This window comes from Patella vulgata, chromosome 1, assembly GCF_932274485.2.
Source record: "Patella vulgata chromosome 1, xgPatVulg1.2, whole genome shotgun sequence".
Classification (NCBI taxonomy): Eukaryota; Metazoa; Mollusca; class Gastropoda; family Patellidae; genus Patella; species Patella vulgata.
In genome coordinates this window covers 4241304-4265146 of record NC_065879.2, presented here as the reverse complement: position 1 = coordinate 4265146, position 23843 = coordinate 4241304, and the positions used below count along the sequence as shown (strand labels likewise).

Genomic DNA, 23843 nt, shown 5'->3' with positions numbered 1-23843 from the left:
TGTTTCTAGTAGAATACCCACAGTTCTGTACATCACATGCCAAGAACTCGCCGTAACAGACCGTTTCATTGGCTAATCCCTCACATCATCCAGAACACACTTTATATAACAACTCTTCCAGATCCTAGTGTAGTAAAGACAAGTAAAACGAAATTTTGAACTATAAAAATTGAAACGAAATAGGACCTGTGTTTTAATCAGATTTTACTATAACAGAATAACAAAGCGCATGCTTAATAAAAAATATAAAATCAAAAACATGTTAAAAATTGTTATTTAAATAACATTGCACGTTGCTAAAACAGGTTAAAATTGTTATTCAAATAACATTACACCCAATTAAAAACATGTTAAAATTGTTATTCAAATAACATTGCACTTAATTAAAACCATGTTAAAATTGTTATTCAAATAACATTGCACGTTACATGTTAAAATTGTTATTCAAATAAAATTGCACGTTGCTAAAAACATGTTAAAATTGTTATTCAAATAACATTGCACATAATTAAAACCATGTTTAAATTGTTATTCAAATAACATTGCACATAATTAAAAACATGTTAAAATTGCACATAATTAAAAACATGTTAAAATTGCACATAAATTTGTAAAAAAAAATAAGACTTTAGTTTTATAAGTAGGAACAGAAGTGAAATTGAATTGGTAATTAATACAGGTGCTTGTACATAGAATGATGATAAATTATAAGAGTGCCGTATCAGTAATAAGGTATCGATAAAGGATTGCAGATTTCTTGTGGAAAGTTCAAGAAAGGTGATGAAGTTGTCTTGCAGTTGAACATTAATTTTTGGGGCCGAGAAACTACTACTGGTACTGGTACGTTCCTAGACCAATACAATTTTCCCACTAATACTCTATCAGCAGAAAAGTTTTTATTTAAAATAATTGGCATGATATACGATATAAATTATAGATTGATAAACAGACATCATGAATATAAAATAACGACCGGTTGTCCCAAGCTTTAAAAATATAAAAATAAAATGAAAGACAACTCTTTTAGAAATTTAACATCCATAAATTTTGAAATTCAGTGGTTCTTCATGCAAGGATAATTCTGCAAAATGCATTGGAAATTTATGTTTGAACATAAACGGAAATAGCCTTGTGATTTGCAATTGAAAAATTCAGAATTTCAATATGGTGCTTCCTTAAAGGGCCAATCTCAATTAAATTTTGGAGAATAACACTTCTTAATTTTGTGTTAAAGCCCTTAATATCCTCTACCTTAGGGCCAAGCAATATACATGATACGTTTTCAAACTACTTAAACCCATCAGTCTCCAAGCTGGGTGTCCCAAGCTGTATTATACGGTGTCTAGATAAAACCAGACTTTTATTTTATAAAAATAATGTGTAGGTGAAATTTACCTTTCGTTATCAGGTACAGCACATGGACCATGCACTGTATAGACCTCTAAAGGAACGGCAATAGATTATCAGGTCACCCAACGAAAAAAATGGACCCGAAATCTTAAAGAGGTTTACGTGTCCAGATAAGAGGTTTTGACGTTCACGTCCAAACGACTCAATATTTTGAGCTGATATCTTTAGACAAGGTAAATACACCATTCCTCTATATTTTGGCGCTTAAATTTCTGAGAGTCTGTTTCAAATCGGGATAGTCCCTTTAAACCACATGAACAATCCCAGCCAGTCAAGATCTCTAACCTGTAGATTGTTCACAAGAAATTGACCATAAGCAGAGACGACAACAATATATACATCAACATACAGTCAATGAGTAAGCGCATAATCCAGAAATTTTGATTTAGTTGCACCAGTCTTTTATAATTAAGCAATTTTAATCTGAAGCACTAAAATCTTGGATTGTAAGCCACAAATGTATCGTCTTTAACATGAGCTGATATATTAGAAAAAATGTTTTTTTTTTATGTTATAGACGCTACAATGGTCCCATATATATAAGTAAAGATAGGTTGTCAGGCAACGAAACATACGCCCACAGCAGCAAAATCGTCAGGGCAGTCAACAAGAGTTATCGCATATTTTTACTTTTGTCGGTAATGAAACATTTATAATACAATAAAATCTGATTAAGAGTAACAACTCATTAAGAAATTATCAGAAAATCATTAGAATTTGTTTAGTTTTTTATAAAGTTCGGCCCCATACTAACGTTTAGTATACGAAACATTTAATGTCATGGATTTAGCTGTTCAAGTTATCAAAATTCATTGAAAATGAATATATTTGTTCGTCTCCTGACCTTAAACACTTTTTATAAATTTAAAGTCAATCGGATATTATCTTTAGCCTCTAGAGCGTCTACAAGATTTTTTGAAGTGATCAAGGGCCACAACTCTGGCAGTAATTATCAAAAATCGTTGAAAATCAATAGGCTACTTCATCTCATGACCTTAAACACTGTGTATAAATTTAAAGTCAATCTTATATTAACTTTAGCCTCTAGAGCATCCACAAGCAATTGTGGACGTTGGACCGCCGGACAGACGGGGGCGAAGACAATACACGACCACCTTTCAATGTGGGCATATAAAAATGTTTTATTTCTGTTAAACAGACTACAATGGTCCCACATATATATATTTTTAAAAGGCATTTAACATAAACAAATTGAATTTATACAATAATTTGTTAGGAAGATCGGGTGTAGGAGGTTATACGATGATGTAAAAATACAGGTATTGATGTATATTATAAGAATCGTGAAGTTCAGACCATCATCTATGAGGAAGTTCCATTGATAAAGCTTGAACAATCCATGGATCACACTTTGAACCTTCACGAAATTCTTCTTTACTCAGTTTACCATCATGATTCTATAAAAGAGATAACATTTATATTGTACATTTATATCGTAGCTATAATCTGATTAAAACACAGATCCTGAAATGAAATGAAATGGAGTTTAACGTCCTACTGTTCTGCTCTTAACCTGGGCTAATGAAGACGGGCATACGCCATACAGTGTGCTATGAGGGAAATTTTGCCCGAACAGCGGCACTACGTACGGCCTACTCTTATATCGAATTCCAACTGCCAAGGGATCTTTTACGTGCACGCCAATGTGTACACGGGACCTCGGTTTTTCGTCCCATCCGAACGACTAGACAGCTTTCCTTGTCAGCCCCTCCGTCCTGCATCACTGACAAGGGAGAACCACGCCGGAAAATCTGGATGAACTTTCTCGGCCAATGCAGGGATCGAACACCCGACCTCCAGGCTAGCGAGCTAGCGTATTACCCACTTAGCCACGTGATCCCCAACAGAGATCCTATTTCGCTTCGTTTTTATAGTTCAAAATTTCTGATTCCCTCACATCAATCAGAACGCCTGTTATATAACAACTCTTCTAGTGTTGTGAAGACAAGTAAAACGAAATTTCGAACGATAAAAAACAAAACGAAATAGCATCTGTGTTCTAATCAGATTGGCATTTTCAAGAAGTTTATCTCAAGATCGAGACATATTGATCTCCAGATTGAAACACAAAAATCACTAGATCTCCTGATATCAACATCTTCTCATCCTGAGAGAGATAATCATCTTGGATTCAACATTATTATACAAGTAACTATCTTCTGATCCTGAAGATCGCAAAATCATTAAAACATGAAATTCTGACTTATTGTCTCATTCAAGATCTGGCTTCGATTCCCCGGTTGTACGTGACAAGGAGTAGGGTCGCCTGTCCAACCTCGTGGGTTTTCTCCGGGTCCTGCGGTTTCCTCCCACTGCTAAAGATCCCTACGCGCAAGCGAATTATGAAAATCAAAATGAACCATATGTAAGCCCCGAAATGACCTAGTTTGTGTCAAGTGGATGTTAAACCCCATTTCTCTCTCTCTCATTCAAGATCTTCCAGGATTAAATCATTAAGAATGGATATCACATTATAATAACCCAAGCAAAATGATATTTAGGGTACAAATTACGATCACAGTAACAAAGAGAAATGCAGTTTTCAGATTGTAAGCCTAGTTCTATTAGTCCACTCCAGGATGACCATCTCTAATGCTAGGTTCCAACTATCACGATTCGTGCTACAATTCAAATCGAGGTTTCAGTCTTGGAGTAATCGTGTAATTGAGGTCAGTTGTGGCAAACATATTGACTGTATCCAAATGTATCTGAACATATCTGCACGTAGCACAGTGATTCTCAACTAGTGTGACGCAAGATCTTCATAAGTGTCGCGAAATTTTGAACGGCAAACTAAGAAAATGCGAAAAACCACATGATCCCAATTGAGTATTCACTGGTGTCTACTGATAAGTTCATAGCTGTGTATTCTTTATTTAGTTTGAGTCATTCTATGTTTCTATGACTAGTCTGTGTCTATGGTTGTATGTTTTTATTTTGCAAAATTCAAATATTTTTTCATATATATTTAGCCAGGTGTGCCGCTATTTTTGCATGTGTTCTAAGGTGTGCCATTGGCAAAAAGAGGTTGAGAACCACTAACGTAGCAGATCGTGGACTCAATAGGGACAATCCTATCGTAACGCATCGCACAACAGTGAGAAAAGGCTCGATATAAAATATGGTTAGTATATATGCATTGAGAACTTACCAAGTCCATTTGGTCGAATATTTTGTTCACCCGTTTTTCTGGCGTATCTTCATCTTTTGGTAGATCTAATAGATTACCTACCATAGAATAAATAGCATCTACTATATCTATCATTTCATCTTTAGTAATATAACCATCATTATCTAAATCATATAGAGTGAACGCCCCTGAAATATAAAACAATAACATCATCAAATGTCTGATTTTAAGAACTGGGAGGGATTTAATAATAAAACAAAATAAGGTGACCTGGGTGAATCATTGTAAGCCTCTTAGAGATATAGGGGTGTTGGATGGCCGGATGGTTAGCATGTGGGCGTTGTATCATAAGGTCTGTCATTGAGTCAACTGGCGTGTTTTCGATTCTCTGGTTGTACGTGACAAGGAATAGGGTCGCCTGTCAAACCTCATGGATTTTCTCCAGGTCCACTCGACACAAACTAGGACATTTTGGGACTAACACATGGTTGAAATTTTTATTTCAATAATTCGCTTGCACGTAGGGGTCTTTAAATTAGCAGTAGGAGGAAACTGGAGGACCCGGAGAAAACCCATGAGGTTGAACAAGTGACCCTACTCCTTGTCATGTTCATCCGGGAAATCGAAACCACGGCAGTTGACTCAATGACAGACCTTATGATACAGCATGCACATGCTAACATTCGACCATCCAACCCCCCTAAAAAGCAAGTTAAAGATGTTGGTATATTCTAAAGCAAAATCACATAGCAAACACGCCATATATTCGTTAATTTTTGTTTAATATTTCTTTGTGTTATAATTTAGAACCAAAGAGAATAGTCCATACATTAGTAATATAGGATTTATATATATATGAGAGAGAGAGAGAGAGATGTAAAATAACATGTAAAATAATGTGTTAAGTTGTTATTGGTTGAATAACTATAAAATCGATATAAGATACGACTATTGTCACAGCTGAATGAAATCTGCTGTAACGAATATATCATATCATAAATATCAAATTTGATCTAATCTATTGTTGTATTCTTACCAGAGAGAGAGAGAGAGAGAGAGAGAGAGAGAGAGAGAGATGGGGTTTAAGGTCCACTCGACACAAACTAGGTCATTTTGGGACTAACACATGGTTGAATATTTTATTTCAATAATTCACTTGCTCGTGGGGGTCTTTAGCAGTGTGAGGAAACCGGAGGACCCGGAGAAAACCCACGAGGTTGGACAGATGACCCTATTCCTTGTCACATACAACCCAGGAATCAAAATAACGCCAGTTGACTCAATGACAGACTTTATGATACAGCGCACATGCGCTAACCATTCAGCCATCCCCGCACACGTGCCATCCCCCCCTCCCCTCCCCCCTTGTATAAGAGGAGGTATTTGTTAATATACTATACAACACTATAGTTGTACTTACAGTCTAATTTCTCATCTAGACTACCACGAGATGTGATAGATAATGCACGTATAAATTCTGTAAATGTTATCAAACCATCCTGAAATAAATAAACATTTATATTTTATGGTGTTTAAAGTATATCTGACATGTTTGTAAAATTATCACAAAAACCTGTTATATTTATGCCATAATTTCAAACTTATTCAACTATACATAATAAAACCATTGATAGACACAGAGCCTTTCTTCTAACTGGAAGTCATTAAATTAAATGTAATGAAATGGTGTTTAACGTCCTACTGTTCTGCTCCAACTGGGCTAATAGAGACAGACATACGCCATTCAGTGTGCTATGAGGGAAATTTTTGCCCAGGCAGCGGCACTATGGCCTACTCTTATATCGAATTCCAAATGCCAAGGGATCTTTTATGTGCATTCCAATGAATGTACGGGACCTTGGTTTTTCATCCCATCTGAATGACTAGACAACTGTCCTTGTCAGGCCCTCCGTCCTGCACCACTGAAATTGTGCGGATGTTCCCTTTATAAGATTTACCCACATTCTTTATATTTAGAACTAAATAGCTGTTAACATATATATTCAAATTAATTTCAAAAACCTGGTAAATGTTTCATTTAATTTTAAACACGATAATTCAGTTTACACGATACTAAGACATGCCAGGGGGTGGTGGAGAGTGGGGGGGGGGGCGGTATTTGCAAAGGGAAATTTGGAAGAAACATATTATTCAACATCGTGATTAATCAAAATAATTTCCAAAAGAAATTTTAAAGCTAAACTCAAAACTTTTAGATTTTTGCCTCCATCCACCATTTATATTTTATGCTCAGCTCAACTAATTCATTTTTCTCGCGACCAGTTCTGTGTGGGCGGCTGATTTTCATACTAATACACAGAAGTCTTGTGTTTATCACTACCCACATAAAACTATAATCTCCTTAAAACATGCATATATTATTATCTTTAAATCAACTCCAAGAATACAACATCTAAATATCTGGCATATATATAAAAACACTTGTTCTAGCAAATCACTAAATAATATTGAACAAGATAAACTCAGTTATAAATGTTTGATATCTCAAGTTCACAAAACACATTAGCCTACTTGAAATGTTATCTCAGAAACATATATCTGAAACCAATTTTTATTTTTTCTTGATTTGACATTATTTAGACTCCATTTCTGCCTACGCTGTTTTTTATTTCTTCAAGGTGGTCTCTCGTCTCATCACAGAATCTTTAAGAACTGCCATTTTCAAATAATAAAGGTCTTATCAGTAGAAAACTTACCTTGTTATAGTCGAACACATTAAAAACAAATCCAGCAAATTTACTCGGATTGCCATGTGGAAAAAATTGTTGATATATATTTTGGAATTCCTGAAGGAAAAAAACCAGATGAGGATTACATATTAAAAAGTTAAAGGTCACCGGAAAAGCTTTATAATTTTTTTAAATAATGTAAGGAATTATATCAATGTTACCTGCCACAGGTAAATTTCAACAGGTAGATTTCCGCCATTTTTCATGAGTATTTGTGACTTTCCGCCAATAAACAAACCGTGACGTCATTTTAGTCCATCTGCTCATATCCTAGTCTCATGTTTCTATGAGCAGAAAGACTAACATGACTATTGGTGGAAGGTTACGCTTACTCACAGAGAACGACACTGACATTCGGGATCAGGTTATACTCATGGAAAGGATATGTTGACATAATTACTTGCATTATTTAAATAATTTATGAAGTTTTTCCGGTGACCTTTAAGATGATTAATTGACACATTGTACTGAAATGAAATCGTGATGAAGTGTTGAGATATTATACTCAGATTGATTTACCAAGGCAGTGGCTTTTTTCAATTTACCATTCAAACTTATAAAACAAAATAAAAATGGTTCGAGTGCCCAAGTTTAGATTTATCATAGATTCCATAAAGTAGTTAGGTTTTTAAAACGTTAAATACAGTGTAACGGTAATTCAACATGGCGCCCAAGGGGTTTAATATATTTAGGTACGAATTAGTACCAAATGGTTTATTTATATGAGAGTCAAGGTTTGGACTATGCCTTGTAAATCGGAAGTAGGAGGCGACTAGTATTTATCTCTCTTTTGTGGACCGAGATGAGATTGTCCGTTGTATTAACTGGACGGGTAGCCTGTCATCCTTCGTTTATGTGTCTTTGTTGAATGAGTGACTTCTTTTCAACCAGATCGGCTCTGGACCTATTTTATTCTACTGTATCTCTCATAGCTAAGAGAATAATGATTTTTTAGCTGAGAGAACATCTCCCATATTCAAACTTATAAGGTCAGACACTTTTTGACAGGCGTAAAGTCTTTATTTGAATATTGTCAGATTAAATTTTTTCTTGCAGACGTTTATCTGATTTAAAGACTAACTAGTAAAATCTCTTCTATCTGAATTTTTTCAAACCTTTCTTTTATTATATATGTTGTGAATAATTAACATTTTCAAACCTTTCGTTTATTATATATGTTGTGAATAATTAACATTTTCAAACCTCGTTTATTATATATGTTGTGAATAATTAACATTTTCAAACCTCGTTTATTATATATGTTGTGAATAATTTTCAAACCTTTCTTTTATTATATATGTTGTGAATAATTAACATTTTCAAACCTTTCGTTTATTATATATGTTGTGAATAATTAACATTTTCAAACCTCGTTTATTATATATGTTGTGAATAATTAACATTTTCAAACCTCTTTTATCATATATGTTGTGAATAATTAACATTTTCAAACCTCGTTTATTATATATGTTGTGAATAATTAACATTTTCAAACCTCTTTTATCATATATGTTGTGAATAATTAACATTTTCAAACCTCGTTTATCATATATGTTGTGAATAATTAACATTTTCAAACCTCGTTTATTATATATGTGGTCAATAATTAACATTTTCAAACGCACAACTTGGATCAAAATAAATCAATATCTGTTGACGAGGAAAGATCCAATATTAATATAGATAATTAAGTTCAGTGTATGTATATCTCTAGTGAGGTTTTAATGATATTTCCAACCTCGTGGGTTTTCTCCGGGTCCTCCGGTTTCCTCCCACTGCTAAAGACCCCTACGCGCAAGCAAATTATGTAAATAAAATTGAACCATATGTTAGTCCCGAAATGACCTTGTTTGTGTCGCGAGTGGACGTTAAACCCCATTTCTCTCTCTCTCTCTCTTTAATGATATTCAAGTGAAAACTGTCTAAAAAAAAACAGGGTTGAGAGAGAGAGAGAGAGAAATGGGGATTAACGTCCACTCGACACAAACTAGGTCATTTCGGGACTAACATATGGTTTAATTTTATTTCAATAATTCGCTTGCACGTAGGGGTCTTTAGCAGTGGGAGGAAACCGGAGGACCCGGAGAAAACCCACGAGGTTGGACAGGCGACCCTACTCCTTGTCACGTCCAACCGGGGATTCGAAACCACGCCAGTCGACTCAATGACAGACTTTATGATACAGCATGCGCACGCTAACCATTCAGCCATCCAACCCCCCTAAACAGGGTTGGAGATCATATCATAGACCCTAGTATAGAAGGTCCTTGTCACGTACAACCGGGGAATCGAAACCACGACAGTTGGCTCAATGACAAACCTTATGATACAGGCAACCCTACTCCTTGTTCCGTACAACCGAGGAATCAAAACCACACCAGTTGACTCAATGACTAAAATTTATCATAACCCGATTAAATCTAACAGCCCTTTAAAAAAAAGTCAAATAATATCAAAATGTGGATATTTCTAATTGTAGATTTATCTGTGATAATCCCATTTAACCTACCATAAGATCATTCTGCAACAGTTACCGGTATATATCTCCCCATATGTCATATCTATTGTATTAAACAAACTAGGCGTATAATAATATAAGTAATTAGGGATTTATAACACTCAATGTAGATATATGACCAGATATTATGCAATAAATAAATAGATAGTTTATAACAGTATGTCTTTCTAAGTTAATTAAATACCCAAATCACTGAACAAGATCAATAAGTTCTTATAATTACTCATTATCAATATGTATTACATACATATACAAGTGTACATTATGAAATATATTCATAAGTTTTTCACACATATTTAGTTTATGGCACTCAAGGGGGGGTAGTAGTCAAGGTTTGACTGCAGCTTGTCAATTTTTGAAGGACTGTATTTAACGCTTATGAACTCAATCAAGTGTCAATCACCCCATCTATTGTCTAGTTAAGGCGAAGATATAAAAGGTCAAGACATAAATCTAAACACCTATCATAAAACTGATATTTGATCGAAGACAGAGCTAAAATACACTTATCAAAGCTTTAGTTTAATGGGAAAAAGAGCCCACTTCTTTTGACGTGTTAAAATTAGGGAATTATGTTTGTATGGAAACGAGGATATTATTTTTTTTCGTGAATAACACAAGTTGGATAATTATAATTAATTATTGGATTCAATTAAAGTTATCGTCCACCACAACATTTCTACATATCAAAAAGTTCAGCTAAACAGGTAAGGTGTTGATCTTTATTATTAATGTTATATATTGACTTATAGGTATATTAACAGGTAAATTCTATAGGAAATATCGGACTGAAAATATAACTTATTGGAAATATCTCTCTAATTTAAAATTCATGCTATGAATACAAAAATAATTCTCTTTTAGAAAACTTATATATAATACAACATTGTCCAGTTTTGGTTTGGTTTTTTTTTTTTTGCATTCTAGGCTGACAAAAAATTTTGTTTTCTCCATTCTCTAATTTCCACATTTACTAAAAATACAATGATGCCCCATAAAATATATGTAGCCATCCTGCCCTGCCCTGCCCTTCTTCGTTTCACTAATCTAAAGGATGCATATAAATTTCATACAGATTGGATGATAACTTTTGTTGTTAGAGTGTTCATAAGGTTCAAGAAAGTAAAACAAGGGTCATAACTTAATTAACAGAAATTGCTGAAATTCAATAGATCTTTGTTTCACAAATTTAAATGATGCATATAAATTTCATACAGATCTGCCCTGCCCCACACCTCTGTAACTAAGGTACATTCCTGGTTTTAGGAATGCTTTTCAATATATATATTCATCTACATTATAAATTACCAAATTCTATCTTATAAATATTTGGCAGTTTAACTCATCTCTTAGTTGTTCAACCTCTATCACTTTTATCCCATTAAAATCAAAACTTTATATACTCAACTTAATTCAATAATATAATGTACCTGGTTATCATTATATCTCCATTTTAATTGAAATCTGATATTAACATGTCTGCTGCTACTATCTCATATTTACATACACTCATATTCAAGATCTTAGATAAAATTTAAAGTGGCTTTTTTCTATTTCACGTAAAACATATAAAATCTAAATGTTATTTACATACACTCATATTCAGAGTCTTAGATAAAATTTAAAGAAGTGGCTTTTTCTATTTCAAATAAAACATATAAAGTCTAAATGTTTTATACTATAAAATCTAAGTGTTTTATATAAAATTTAAAGTGGCTTTTTCTATTTCACATTAACCATATAAAGTCTAAATGTTTTATACTATAAAATCTAAGTGTTTTATATAAAATTTAAAGTGGCTTTTTCTATTTCACATCAAACATATAAAGTCTAAATGTTTTATACTATAAAATCTAAGTGTTTTATATAAAATTTAAAGTGGCTTTTTCTATTTCACATCAAACATATAAAGTCTAAATGTTTTATACTATAAAATCTAAGTGTTTTATATACAATTTAAAGTGACTTTTTCTATTTCACATCAAACATATAAAGTCTAAATGTTTTATATACATTTAAGTACATTAAAAATACCAAGAGGTTGTTAAATTTTCAATGACTAATTTATACCTCTTTTTACTCCTTAGCACCTGCGCGCTGTATCTTAAGGTCTGTCATTGAGTCAGCTGGCGTGGTTACGATTCCCCGGTTGTACGTGACACAGAGTAGGGTCGCCTGTCCAAGCTTGTGGGTTTTCTCTGGGTCCTACAGTTTCCTCTCACTCTAGAAGACCCCTACGTGCATGCGAAGTATTGAAATAAAGTTGAACTATGTGTTAGTCTCGAAATGACCTAGTTTGTGTTGAGTGGCTGTTACACCCCATCTCTCTCTCTATTTATCTATCTCTCTCTCTTTACCCCTTTTCCCTAATTTATTTGAACATAGCAACAGAAATGAAATGAAATAGGGTTTAATGTCCTACTGTTCTGCTCCTAAACTGGGTTAATGAAGACGGCCATACAGTGTGCCTACTCTTATATCGAATTCCAACTGCCAGGGGATCTTTTACGTGCATGCCAATGTGTACGCGGGACCTCGGTTTTCGTTCCACCCGAACAACTAGACACCTGTCCTTGTCAGGCCCTCCGTCCTGCGAACATAGCAACAGATTACTTTTCTTATCTTGTTTTTGTCAGTAACAGCAGTTCTTGTGGAAAGAATAAAGTGCGGCAGAAAATTTTTTAAATTCAATATTCAGAAAAATTTTTGGAGTAGAGATTTGGTAGTCTATAATACCATTACTTGAGTAGGATTTAAATTTCCATATAAAAATACACCAATCTTTATTAGATTCGTTCTTAACTGTACTGGACTAATATTTTATAGGAGAACAAGACCTGGATTAACACATATTTGATAGTGAATTAACTTTTTCAAAGGGTGGATTAACAATAAGCCCCCAAAGTCAATAAAGATCTTAGAGAGATAAATTGGAATTCTTTTAATACGATGTAATACATTACATAGCCATGTCTTTGTGTATACAGTCTGTATTTAAAGTAGTTTATAATGAAGATATACAGGTCTACTAGTGTAGGTAAAATATACTTTCTTTATTTTATAATAATTTACTTATATACTGGTACATTCGTCAAGTAGGATTCATGTAGAAGGTAGGTTTTCTAACAGTAGCAGAGAGAGACAGAGAGAGACAGAGAGAGAGAGATGGGGTTTAACGTCCACTCGACACAAACTAGGTCATTTCGGGACTAACACATGGTTCAATTTTATTTCAATAATTCACTTGCGCATAGGGGTGTTCAGCAATGGGAGGAAACCGGAGGACCCGGAGAAAACACACAAGGTTGGACAGGCGACCTTACTCAAGTACAACGGATCGAAACCCCGCTAGTTGACTCAATGACAGACCGTATGATACAATGCGCACACATTAACCATTCGGCTATCCAACCCCCCTAAGAGTAGCAAAGATCTCGATTCAGACTTGGCAAGTTGGTAAAAAGATCTCCATGGAGATATTACAAGGTTTATATGAAAGGTGCAATAACTCAAAGAAAAGATAACACAATCAAAGATTTTGGTTATAATTCATGTTAATAGCTAGTAGAAGAATGTTATTTTAAAAAGAAAATCAATCAATAACTCTTATTACAAGAAGATTTGTGATAGACAGCGTCGGGGGTGAAGGGAAGGGGCATAAGTCGAGGGGGGGGGGGGGTGAATGGCCAAATGGTTGGCGCGTGCATGTTCTATCATAAGGTCTGTCATTGAGCCAACTGGCGTGGTTAAGATTCTCCGGTTGTAAGGGACAAGGAGTAGGGTATTATATTCATTGTTGACATAGACTTGCTGATTTGATTGGCAGACGGATTCATACAGGAAAAGTCGACAAACAAAATAAGATAAGATTAAATATATAGGTATTAGTGTAATTGTTTTGTCAACAGAGGAGTTGGATGGCCGAATGGTTAGCGCGTGCGCGGTGATCATAAGGTCTGTCAATGAGTCAAATGGCGTGGTTTTGATTCTCTGGTTGTAGGGGACAAGGAGTAGGGTCGCCTGTCCAACCTCTTTAACTCTCTCTCTCTCTCTCTCTCTCTATCTCTATCTCTGTTATAAGCTGATCTCTCAACATGTTATGGATATACTTAAAGGCTCCTTTATGTTTCTTTGGTTTATGTAACTTCTTCAGTGTTTAAAATTTGTAGATTTTGTTTTCTTCTTCAGCCTAGAACGAGGATTCGCCACCAAGGTCACTAGAGCAGTCCCTGTGAATTTAATGGTATTGCAAAACAATAGAAAGATCAAAATGAACCGCTCCAAATCTAGTGACAGAGGAAGAAGATCCAAATCAACCAATGAAAATAAATCAAATGGTGAATCCCCTCAATCGTCTCGTTCAAAGAGTGTTTCGCGTTCAGAATACGGAAGAAATTCTCCATTATTTGGAACATCGAGAAATGTGACATCGGGCGAATTGGATGTTATTGTGGGTCGCGTGACACGGCCAACTGTGGCTAGCCGTGGAGGAGTTGACCTCCATGAAAAAGACTTCACCTACATCCATCCAAAACCGCAAAAAACCCTTATAGTAATTCCAGGACTAGAACGACGTTACATGGGATATCAGAAAGTCTCCCGCCAAGAAATGGATGACATCGTGGATCGACTCACGAGGATGACAACGGCTTATGATGCCAAATATGGTCCAGATAAGAATGTCTGGTACGACAGGTCACCTCAAGCTGTGTTTAAGCGTTCACGATCGGCTAAAATATAGATATTTAAGCTAAAACATTTATTTCATTACATGTAAAAGGACCAAATATAATATATCCTTTAAAGGATATGCATTGCCACAACGCAACTGTATAACCAAGGGGGGGAACGAAATGTCTCAACCATTTTTGTAAAATATATCTTCATTACATCACAAATCATTATATATCATTTCAATCACCATTTTGTTTCTTTTACATTTCATTTTTAAACTTCCATTCCTTTCATCTTCTATATCAGTGCAATCTTGATTAAAACACAGATCCTATTTCCTTTTGTTTTTTATAGTTCAAAATTTTAGTTTACTTGTCTTTACTACACTAGGATCTGGAAGAGTTGTTATATTACCAGTGTTCTGGATGATGTAAGGGATTAGGCAATGAAACGATCTGTTACGACGAGTTCTTGACGTACTATGCACGGAACTGTGGGTAAACCACTAGAAACGCTGGTTGATTAATCAATGTTTCATGTCACAGGGTCAAAAGCCGCTCATATGACCTCTGATGCAACCTCCCATTAGAACCGGTCAGATCTTCATGTAGTGAGGTCATAGAAAGTATAAATAAAAAAAACGAAATATAAATCTGTATTTTGATCAGATTGATATCAGTGGGTGGGTGGGGGGGGGGGGGTACTGTACATCATTTGAAAACAATTATAGGAGTAGAAAATCTACAATATATTTAGCAATAAGATAGATCTGTATTTTAATCCAATTGATATCAGTGGGGGGTAATATACATCATTTAAAAACAATTGATATTAGTGGGGGGTAATATACATCATTTAAAAACAATTGATATCAGTGGGGGGTAATATACATCATATAAAAACAATTATAGGAGTAGAAAATCTACAATGTATTTAGCAATAAGTTATCTATGTCCAGATTTTACATTATTTATTTTAATGTCAATTATAGTAGAAAAAATACAATGTATTTAGCAATAAGTTATGTCTTTACATTATTTATTTAAGTGTTAATCATCATATCAATAAAATATAAGATTTTACATTATTTATTTAAGTGTAAATCATCATATCAATAAAATACTAACGACACATTTTTGTAGATTTTGCTTATTTTATGTCGTTTTTTTGATCATGTGTCATTCTTTATTCAAGAAGCATTTTCAAGACATTTTGGCTATCCTCCCTTACTTGCAATTCTAATATATGAAACCCACATCAAATTTTAATTAGTCCATTTGCAGTGTGTTCAGCCTACACTGTCAATCTTCGATCGGTGTATTCTCATTTCATCACAATTCAACTAGTTGATAATGATTAAGATATTTGTTGCTTAGTCAAAGACATCAATGTTAAAGTGATCTTATTTGAACGATGTACGATGTCTTTACTACTACTGCTATCTTTGTTGAATCGATCTAGTCGTTTTGGGTATAATAAGATGAACAGAGAACATGCAATCCTTTAATCTTAATGTGTTAATCTATAAGCAATTATTGGCTTGAATCACGAGAAATAATCACACTACTGTACCTAGCGTAGGTGTACGTTTATTATTTACAAGGATATTTCACAAGTAACCTGTTGACAAGAGAGAGAGAGGGGGGAGAGAGAGGGTCTAACGTCCACTCGACACAAACTAGGCTATTTTGGGACTAACATATGGTTCAATTTTATTTCAATAATTCCCTTGTGCGTAGGGGTCTTTAACAGTTGGAGGAAACTAGAACTATGGGAGCAGTGAGAGGAAACCGGAGTACTTGCAGAAAAGCCACAAGCTTGTCACGTATAACCAGTGAATCAAAACCACGCTAGTTGACTCAATGACAGTCCTTATGATACAGCGCACACGTGCTAATCATTCGGCCATCCAACTCCCCTGTTGACAAAACAATTACACTAATACCTATATATTTAATCTGATCATATTTTGTTTGTTGACTTTTCCTGTATGAATCCGTCTGCCAATCAAATCAGTAAGTCTATGTCAACAATGAATATAATTATCACAACCATTTTAGTATAAAAACAATGGCCACTGAATATTGTTAGTCAGTGATTTACTCTTCGATCTATAAAAAACCTGGGCTGTGGAATTTACATTGGATAAAGGAGAGAATCGTTAATAAGGAATGTTTATTTATGAGAACACTGGTTAAAACTGTCTGACCACAGCTATAAACAATGACACATGCAATACATTCCACTCCATGTGCCATAGACATATAGGACACTACATACAAGACAGCCGTGGTGGGGTCTTTCTCTGAATTATCCAAAGATTGGTTGCCAGGCAACGAAACATATGCTCACAGCAGCTAAATTGTCCGAGTAGTCAACAAGGGTTGTCACATATTTTTACTTTTGTCGGTAATGAAACATTTATAATACACTAAAATTTGATTAAGAGTAACAACTCATTAAGCAATTATCAGAAAATCATTAGAATTTGTTTGGCCCATGCTAACGTTTAGTATACAAACATTTAATATTATGGATTTAGCTGTTCAAATTAACAAAGATAGGTTGCCAGGCAATGGAACATACACCCACAGCAGCTAAACTGTCCGGGCAGTCAACAATAGTTGTTGCATATTTTTACTTTTGTTGGTAATGAAACATTTATAATACACTAAAATCTGATTAAGAGTAACAACTCATTTTAAAGTAGTTATCCGAAAATCATTGAAAATCAATATACTTGTTTGTCTCAAGACCTTAAAGTCTGTGTATCAATATAAAGTCAATCGAAACAATTATATATAGGTGTAAACATGGTGTATGAATATAAAATCAATCAGATGATAACTATTGTCTCTAAAACATCCACAAGGTTTTTCAAAGTGATCAAGGGCCATAACTCTGGCAGTAATTATCACAAACCAGTGAAAATCAATAGACATCTTTGTTAGACCCTCCATCCTACATTCTTGACAAGTGGGAACAACGGTGGAAAATCCAGATTAACTTTCTTAGCCAACACCAGGGCTCCTGTATATGAACAGACAACTCAGCTAGGATATGATCCGACAACTCAACTAGTATATGATCAGACAACTAGGATATGATCAGACAACTAGGATATGATCAGATGACTCAACAAGGATATGAACAAACAACTCAACAAGGATATGATTAGACAACTAGGATATGATTAGACAACTCAACTAGGATATGATTAGACAACTCAACTAGGATATGAATAGACAACACAACTAGGATGTGATCGGACAACTCAACTAGGATATGATCAGACAACTTAACTAGGATATGATCAGATAACTCAACTAGGATATGATCAGACAACTAGGATAGGATCAGGCAACTCAACAAGGATATGATCAGATAACTCTACCGGTACATGATCGGACAACTGTTACATGAAGAAGATCTGGGTATTAGTTTGATAATCTATCTGTTACATTAATTAGTTCCATTTGAACTCCATCAATACACAGCATCTGTATGGTTACTTAATATCCTCCTGTGACTTACCGGTACATCAGAAGGTACAACTGTTCCACATTGATGATGTGAAAGCCGTTTTTCAAAAGATCACGATAAACTCTTGCACCCGCCCACCCTCTCTGTTGGCATTGATGTATTTATATATAACGCCTCTGTGATTAACACTGTTTACAATATCATCATTATACTGTTCAGCTGTTTAAAACAACCAATAAAATTGTGAACTATATTTATCCAGCTTTTATTTTCAATCAATTTAGTTTATGATAGGTGATAAAACATGAGTACCAGACCGATTAAAACACAGACCCTATTGGGTTTCAGCTCTCATAGTTGTCTTCACAACACTTCATGTAATGGAGCGTACTGTAATGTACCCTAAATAAAGTCTTTTATTAAGCTTTAAGTGTTATTTAGTATTTGAGAAATACATTAACATGAGAGAGAGAGATTATTTCAATAATTCTGCATGCATGTAAGGATCTTTAGCAATGGGAGAAAACCGGAGGACCCGGAGAAAACTCACGAGGTTAGACAGGCGACCCTACTGCTTTTCAAAACAAAACGAGAGAGAGAGAGAGAGGGTTTAACATCCACTGAACACAAACTAGGTCATTTCGGGACATATGGTTCAGTTTTACCTTATGGTTCAGTTTTATTTCAATAATTCGCTTGCATGTAGGGATCTTTAGCAATGGGAGAAAACCGGAGGACCCGGAGAAAACTCACGAGGTTAGACAGGCGACCCTACTGCTTATCTCGTACATGTACAAGCGGGGAATCAAAACAAAATGAAATGTGGTTTAACATGGTTGCACATATATTGAAATATGATATGATATCACACTCAAGAATTTTGGTGAAAGTGATATGGCCGATCTGTGGGTTTGTGTTAGGAATTTATTTGATTAACCAGACTGTTGATATAGTAAATGATATACTCTATATATCTCATCTATAATTTCGTAAACAGTCCATGTTTTTTATAGATCATATAACATATCATTCAGTATATCCTAAGATTTTCTCCAATTTTCTTAATCTCTTTAACCCACCAAAGGCAGTGGCTTTATATGTGTTTTTGGCTTTTGATAAGATAGCTAAATCAAATTTTGTGACGACTACATCTAACTGAAACCCCTCTGATATACATGGTAGTATACTGTTTGTATGAAGGTATTGAGTTGTCTATGTAATATGTACATGTATTATTAAATGTATATGACTATGTCTAAGTGTACATGTATGCATGCTGTCCATAATGGATGTTTTGATGCAATAAACATTTTATCTTATCTCGACAATACTATATACCGGAAAACACCAGAAAAATACCAGAAAACACAGGAAAAAAACTAAATACCGGAAAACACACTTAATACTGGAAAATACCCTAAATAGGTAACCCAGAGACTGGCACCCTAAATAGGTAACCCGGAGCCTGGTCCTCTGTGTGCCTGGGTTAGGGTAAGGGTTAGTTTCCGGTTTATAGTATACCCCTTCTCTAGGTTACCTATTTAGGGTGCAGGTCTCCGGGTTACCTATTTAGGGTATTTTCCGGTATTTAGGGTGTTTTCCGGTATTTAGTGTGTTTTCTGGTATTTAGTGTGTTTTCCAGTATTTAGTGTTTTTCCGGTGTGTTTTCCGGTATTCAGTATAACATGGTGTTTTCCGGTAGTTTTCCGGTGTTCTCCGGTATATAGTATAGCCCTCTCAACTTATCTTATAGTATAGCCCTTCTCTGGGTTACCTATTTAGGGTGTTTTCCGGTATTTAGTGTGTTTTCCGGTATTTAGTGTTTTTCCAGTATTTAGTGTTTTTCCAGTATTTAGTATTTTTCCGGAGTGTTTTCCGGTATTCAGTATAACATGGTGTTTTCCGGTAGTTTTCCGGTGTTCTCCGGTATATAGTATAGCCCTCTCAACTTATCTTATAGTATAGCCCTTCTCTGGGTTACCTTTTTAGGGTGTTTTCCGGTATTTAGTGTGTTTTCCGGTATTTAGTGTTTTTCCGGTGTTTAGTGTTTTTCCGGTGTTTTCCGGTATTCAGTATAACATGGTGTTTTCCGGTAGTTTTCCAGTGTTTTCCGGTATATAGTATAGCCCTCTTATCTTATCTTATCTTATAACATATAGGGTATATTAATCAGTATATCTGATGTTCACAGTTCAACAGATGTTCCCTGATGTCAGACATGTTTTTAAGAGATAACTTGCAGCCCAGTATGTAATGTATTTATGCTGACAGTGGGATCTCAGTAGTTTAAAGTCATGCCTGCTATGCAAACTGTGTCTTTAAAACAACAAATGAAGTCCAGAGTTCTTTTCAGGAAATACATACACATTCGATGCACATGAAATAGTTCTAGCAGACTATCTAGATATTCCAGCTGCTGGGGGCAAAATATCTTTCTACATTATAAAAACAGTTGAAGGGATTGTTGTTAAAAATAAAACCTTAATAATTAAGTCTCTCAAGTGATACAAATAATTTTCAATAATTTCGTTTTTCCAAATTGGTTTTTATTGATGATTAATTTTGTTTAAAAAAAAAGAACAAAAAAGTGTGAGAATTATTTTCATTGACGACAAAAATATATGATGTCATTGATTAGACACGCCATAGAAATATTTCTATGAGATGCATAATCTCGCTTAGGCGAGATTTGTTAAGTTGACATGCACATTGCCAGTTTTGCCCAGTGAATCCGGTTCAGTCTGAATTTTTTTTAATCAACAGTCTGTGAGTGACAGTTTTAGTTAGGCTCCTGTGTTATCGGAAAAGAACTTTGCTCAAGTGTTGCGCTTCGCAGACTTTAAGGGCTGTCACATTTTTAATGTTCTGTAGGTAATGGGAGCATTTACACGACAGGGGGTGGATGGCTAAATGGTTAGCACGTGTGTGCTGTATGATAAGGTCTGTCATTGAGTCAACTGGTGTGGTTTTGATTGCCCGGTCGTACCTGACAAGGAGTAGTGCCGTCTGTCCAACCTCGTGGGTTTTGTTTGGGTCCTCTGGTTTCCTCCCACTGCTAAAGATCCCTACGCGCAAACGAATTATTGAAATAAAATTAAACCACATGTTAGTCCCGAAATGACCTAGTTTGTGTCGAGTGGACGTTAAACCCCATTTCTCTCTCTCTCTCATTTACACGACACAAATAACTGATCAACAACAGCAACATCCCAATGAAATAATTATCAGAAATAATTCAAACCTGATAGGCTTCTGTTAATTCCTAGGGCTTCTGTTAATTCCTAGGGCTTCTGTTAATTTCTAGAGATAACATAAACATAACATGTAGCAGTATTCAGCTGTTTGGGTTATCAGAAATAGTTGAAAATCAACAGGATTTCTTCGGCTGATAAACAAAAGCAGTGTGCATAAACTTCAAGTAAATTGGAAACTAACTTAATTAAGCCTCTAGAGTGTCCACAAGTGATCAAGGGCCATAACTCTGACGATATTTATCAGAACTTGTCGATAATCAATAGGGTTTTTTCGCTGCATAAATGCTATGTATAGATTTCATGTCAATCATAGATATGTCAGTCGGACAATAACTTTAGCTTCTAGAGCGTCAAAGGGCAATAACACGGAAGACATCTTCTCTCTCGTAAACACTGTGTATAAATTTCATGTCAATGGGACAATAACTTTAGCCTCTTCAGCATCAAAGTAATAAGTGTAATAACACAGAAGGTATCTTCATCTCTAACCATAAACACTGTGTATAAATTTGAAGTCAGTCGGATGATAAATTTAGCCTCCAGAGTGTCCACACACAATTGTGGACGACCAACAGATAGACAGGAATGACAACAATATCCAACAACATTTCAATGTACCGGTAGTTATTTATAAATGTATTTTTAATTCCCTCTTAGCAGGTTCTCCAAATCCATTAAATCATTGAGATAGAATAATCCATACACCACTCTACCAGTTAGCTTTCGTAGAAAGTATACTCTGAATCCATTAAAGGCTCAATACCACTCTTGTTGTAACTGAATAATATGTCCCAATCTTTATTCTGGTCAACAAATTGTACTATTTTAGAATATTTCAATTAATTGATGATACAAATTTCATCTTAACACACCTAATTTAAAAATTTTGAAAAATTCAACATAATGGTTTGAAACGTCTAACGTAAACCTTTTCAAATGAAACTTCGATTTAAAAATATTTTCGAACCCTCTGGACAAGTAAAATAGGATGTAATGGATAATTTACACAACAGGTAGGACACTTAAACATCTAGTACTTAGATAGAGATATTATTTATTTTCTGGAGCTTTCAAGCCAGCAAGAGTGTTATTGTCCCTTTAAATCAATGAATGAAACAATCTGATGAAAATACAGATCTATATTTCTTTTCGTTTTTTTATACTTTCGATGGCCTACACTACATGAAGATCTAGCTAGTTGTACTGGAAGGTCATACGAGCGGCTTTTGACCCTGTGATGTCAGACATTTGATTAACCAATAAGCATTGATGTTTCTAGTGGATTACCCACAGTTCTGTGATCCTCACCCCAAAAGCTCGCCTTAACAGACCGTTTCTTTGGCTAATCCCTCACTTCAACCAGAACGCTGGTAATATAACAACTCTTCTAGATCCTAGTGTAGTAAAGATAAATAAAACGAAATTTTGAACTATAAAAAACAGAAACCAAATAGGATCTGTGTTTTAACCAGATTGTGAATGTAATATAGTTTTATGGCACGTCAGCTCCAACCGGGCTATGTTGATATAAATTTAATCCATACACCTCTCTACCAGTTCGCTAGAGTAGAAAGCATAATTGATACAGCACATTAGGGCAGAGTACAGAACAATCGAACCATCCCTATATATACAAACACAGTCTATACAACACATTAGGACAGACAGTACAGAATAATCGAACCAACCCTATATATACAAACACAGTCTATCCAGCACATTAGGACAGACAGTACAGAACAATCGAACCATCCCTATATATACAAACACAGTCTATACAACACATTAGGACAGACAGTACAGAACAATCGAACCATCCCTATATATACAAACACAGTCTACCCAGCACACCTCATAGATCACTGCTATATTATTAACATCAATACATGTACATTGATTTTTATTTCACAACTAATACATCATTGAAATATCTCCTGTCCGTTGAGATTACCATCAGACTAATTCAATTTAACAATGTCATTTTGATTTATTGCTTGAGATTTTTCTGCTGTCTGACAGCAAGGTTGAGAATTTAGTATTTAAAGACGTTTCTTCGTTTCAATATTTTTTTTTGAGGGTCAAAGTATTTTTATGTTTTCCATGTCATGGATAAATAGCAATACGAGAAGCCCTTTGATAGGGGTCATTAGGACAAGCAAAACAATTCCATCATGTTTAACAATAAAATGTCACAAAAAAAAAACCTGACTGGAAAAACCTTATAAGACTTCCATGAGGGATGCGTGAATCTTAATTCCAATATGGTTTCTCCATATGACTAGCAAAACATTACACCAGGCCATCTTATTATTTAAACTAACAAACATGATCTGTTGTTGAGTGTTCACAAGGTCTTAATGACAAGGGCAATAACTAATTTGTGTTTGAAACCTTCTCTGAGCATGTTCCCTATCACACAATTGATATGCCGTGTAAACAACCTGTGTCTACACACGAAGCTATGATACCACGGAGGACTGAATCTTGCATGTGCGCGCTGTATCGTAAGGTCTGTCATTGAGTCAACTGGTGTGGTTTCGATTCCCCGGTTGTACGTGACAAGGAGTAGGGTCGCCTGTCCAACCTCGCGGGTTTTTTCTGGG

The 23843-nt window shown here is 34.9% G+C and overlaps 1 protein-coding gene across 1 annotated transcript in view; it reads right to left on the bottom strand.

Annotated features, from left to right (window-relative positions):
- The window catches only part of LOC126808501 (neuronal calcium sensor 1), a 32474-nt gene continuing 8631 nt past the window's right edge, over positions 1 to 23843 (bottom strand). The window contains exons 4-7 of the mRNA XM_050533262.2: positions 7279 to 7368; positions 5982 to 6060; positions 4583 to 4749; positions 1 to 2828 (exon numbers count right to left, since the gene is read on the bottom strand). Coding sequence (XP_050389219.1) covers positions 2730 to 2828; positions 4583 to 4749; positions 5982 to 6060; positions 7279 to 7368 — 435 coding nt within the window. The 3' untranslated portion in view covers positions 1 to 2729. The remainder of the gene's footprint in view (positions 2829 to 4582; positions 4750 to 5981; positions 6061 to 7278; positions 7369 to 23843) is intronic.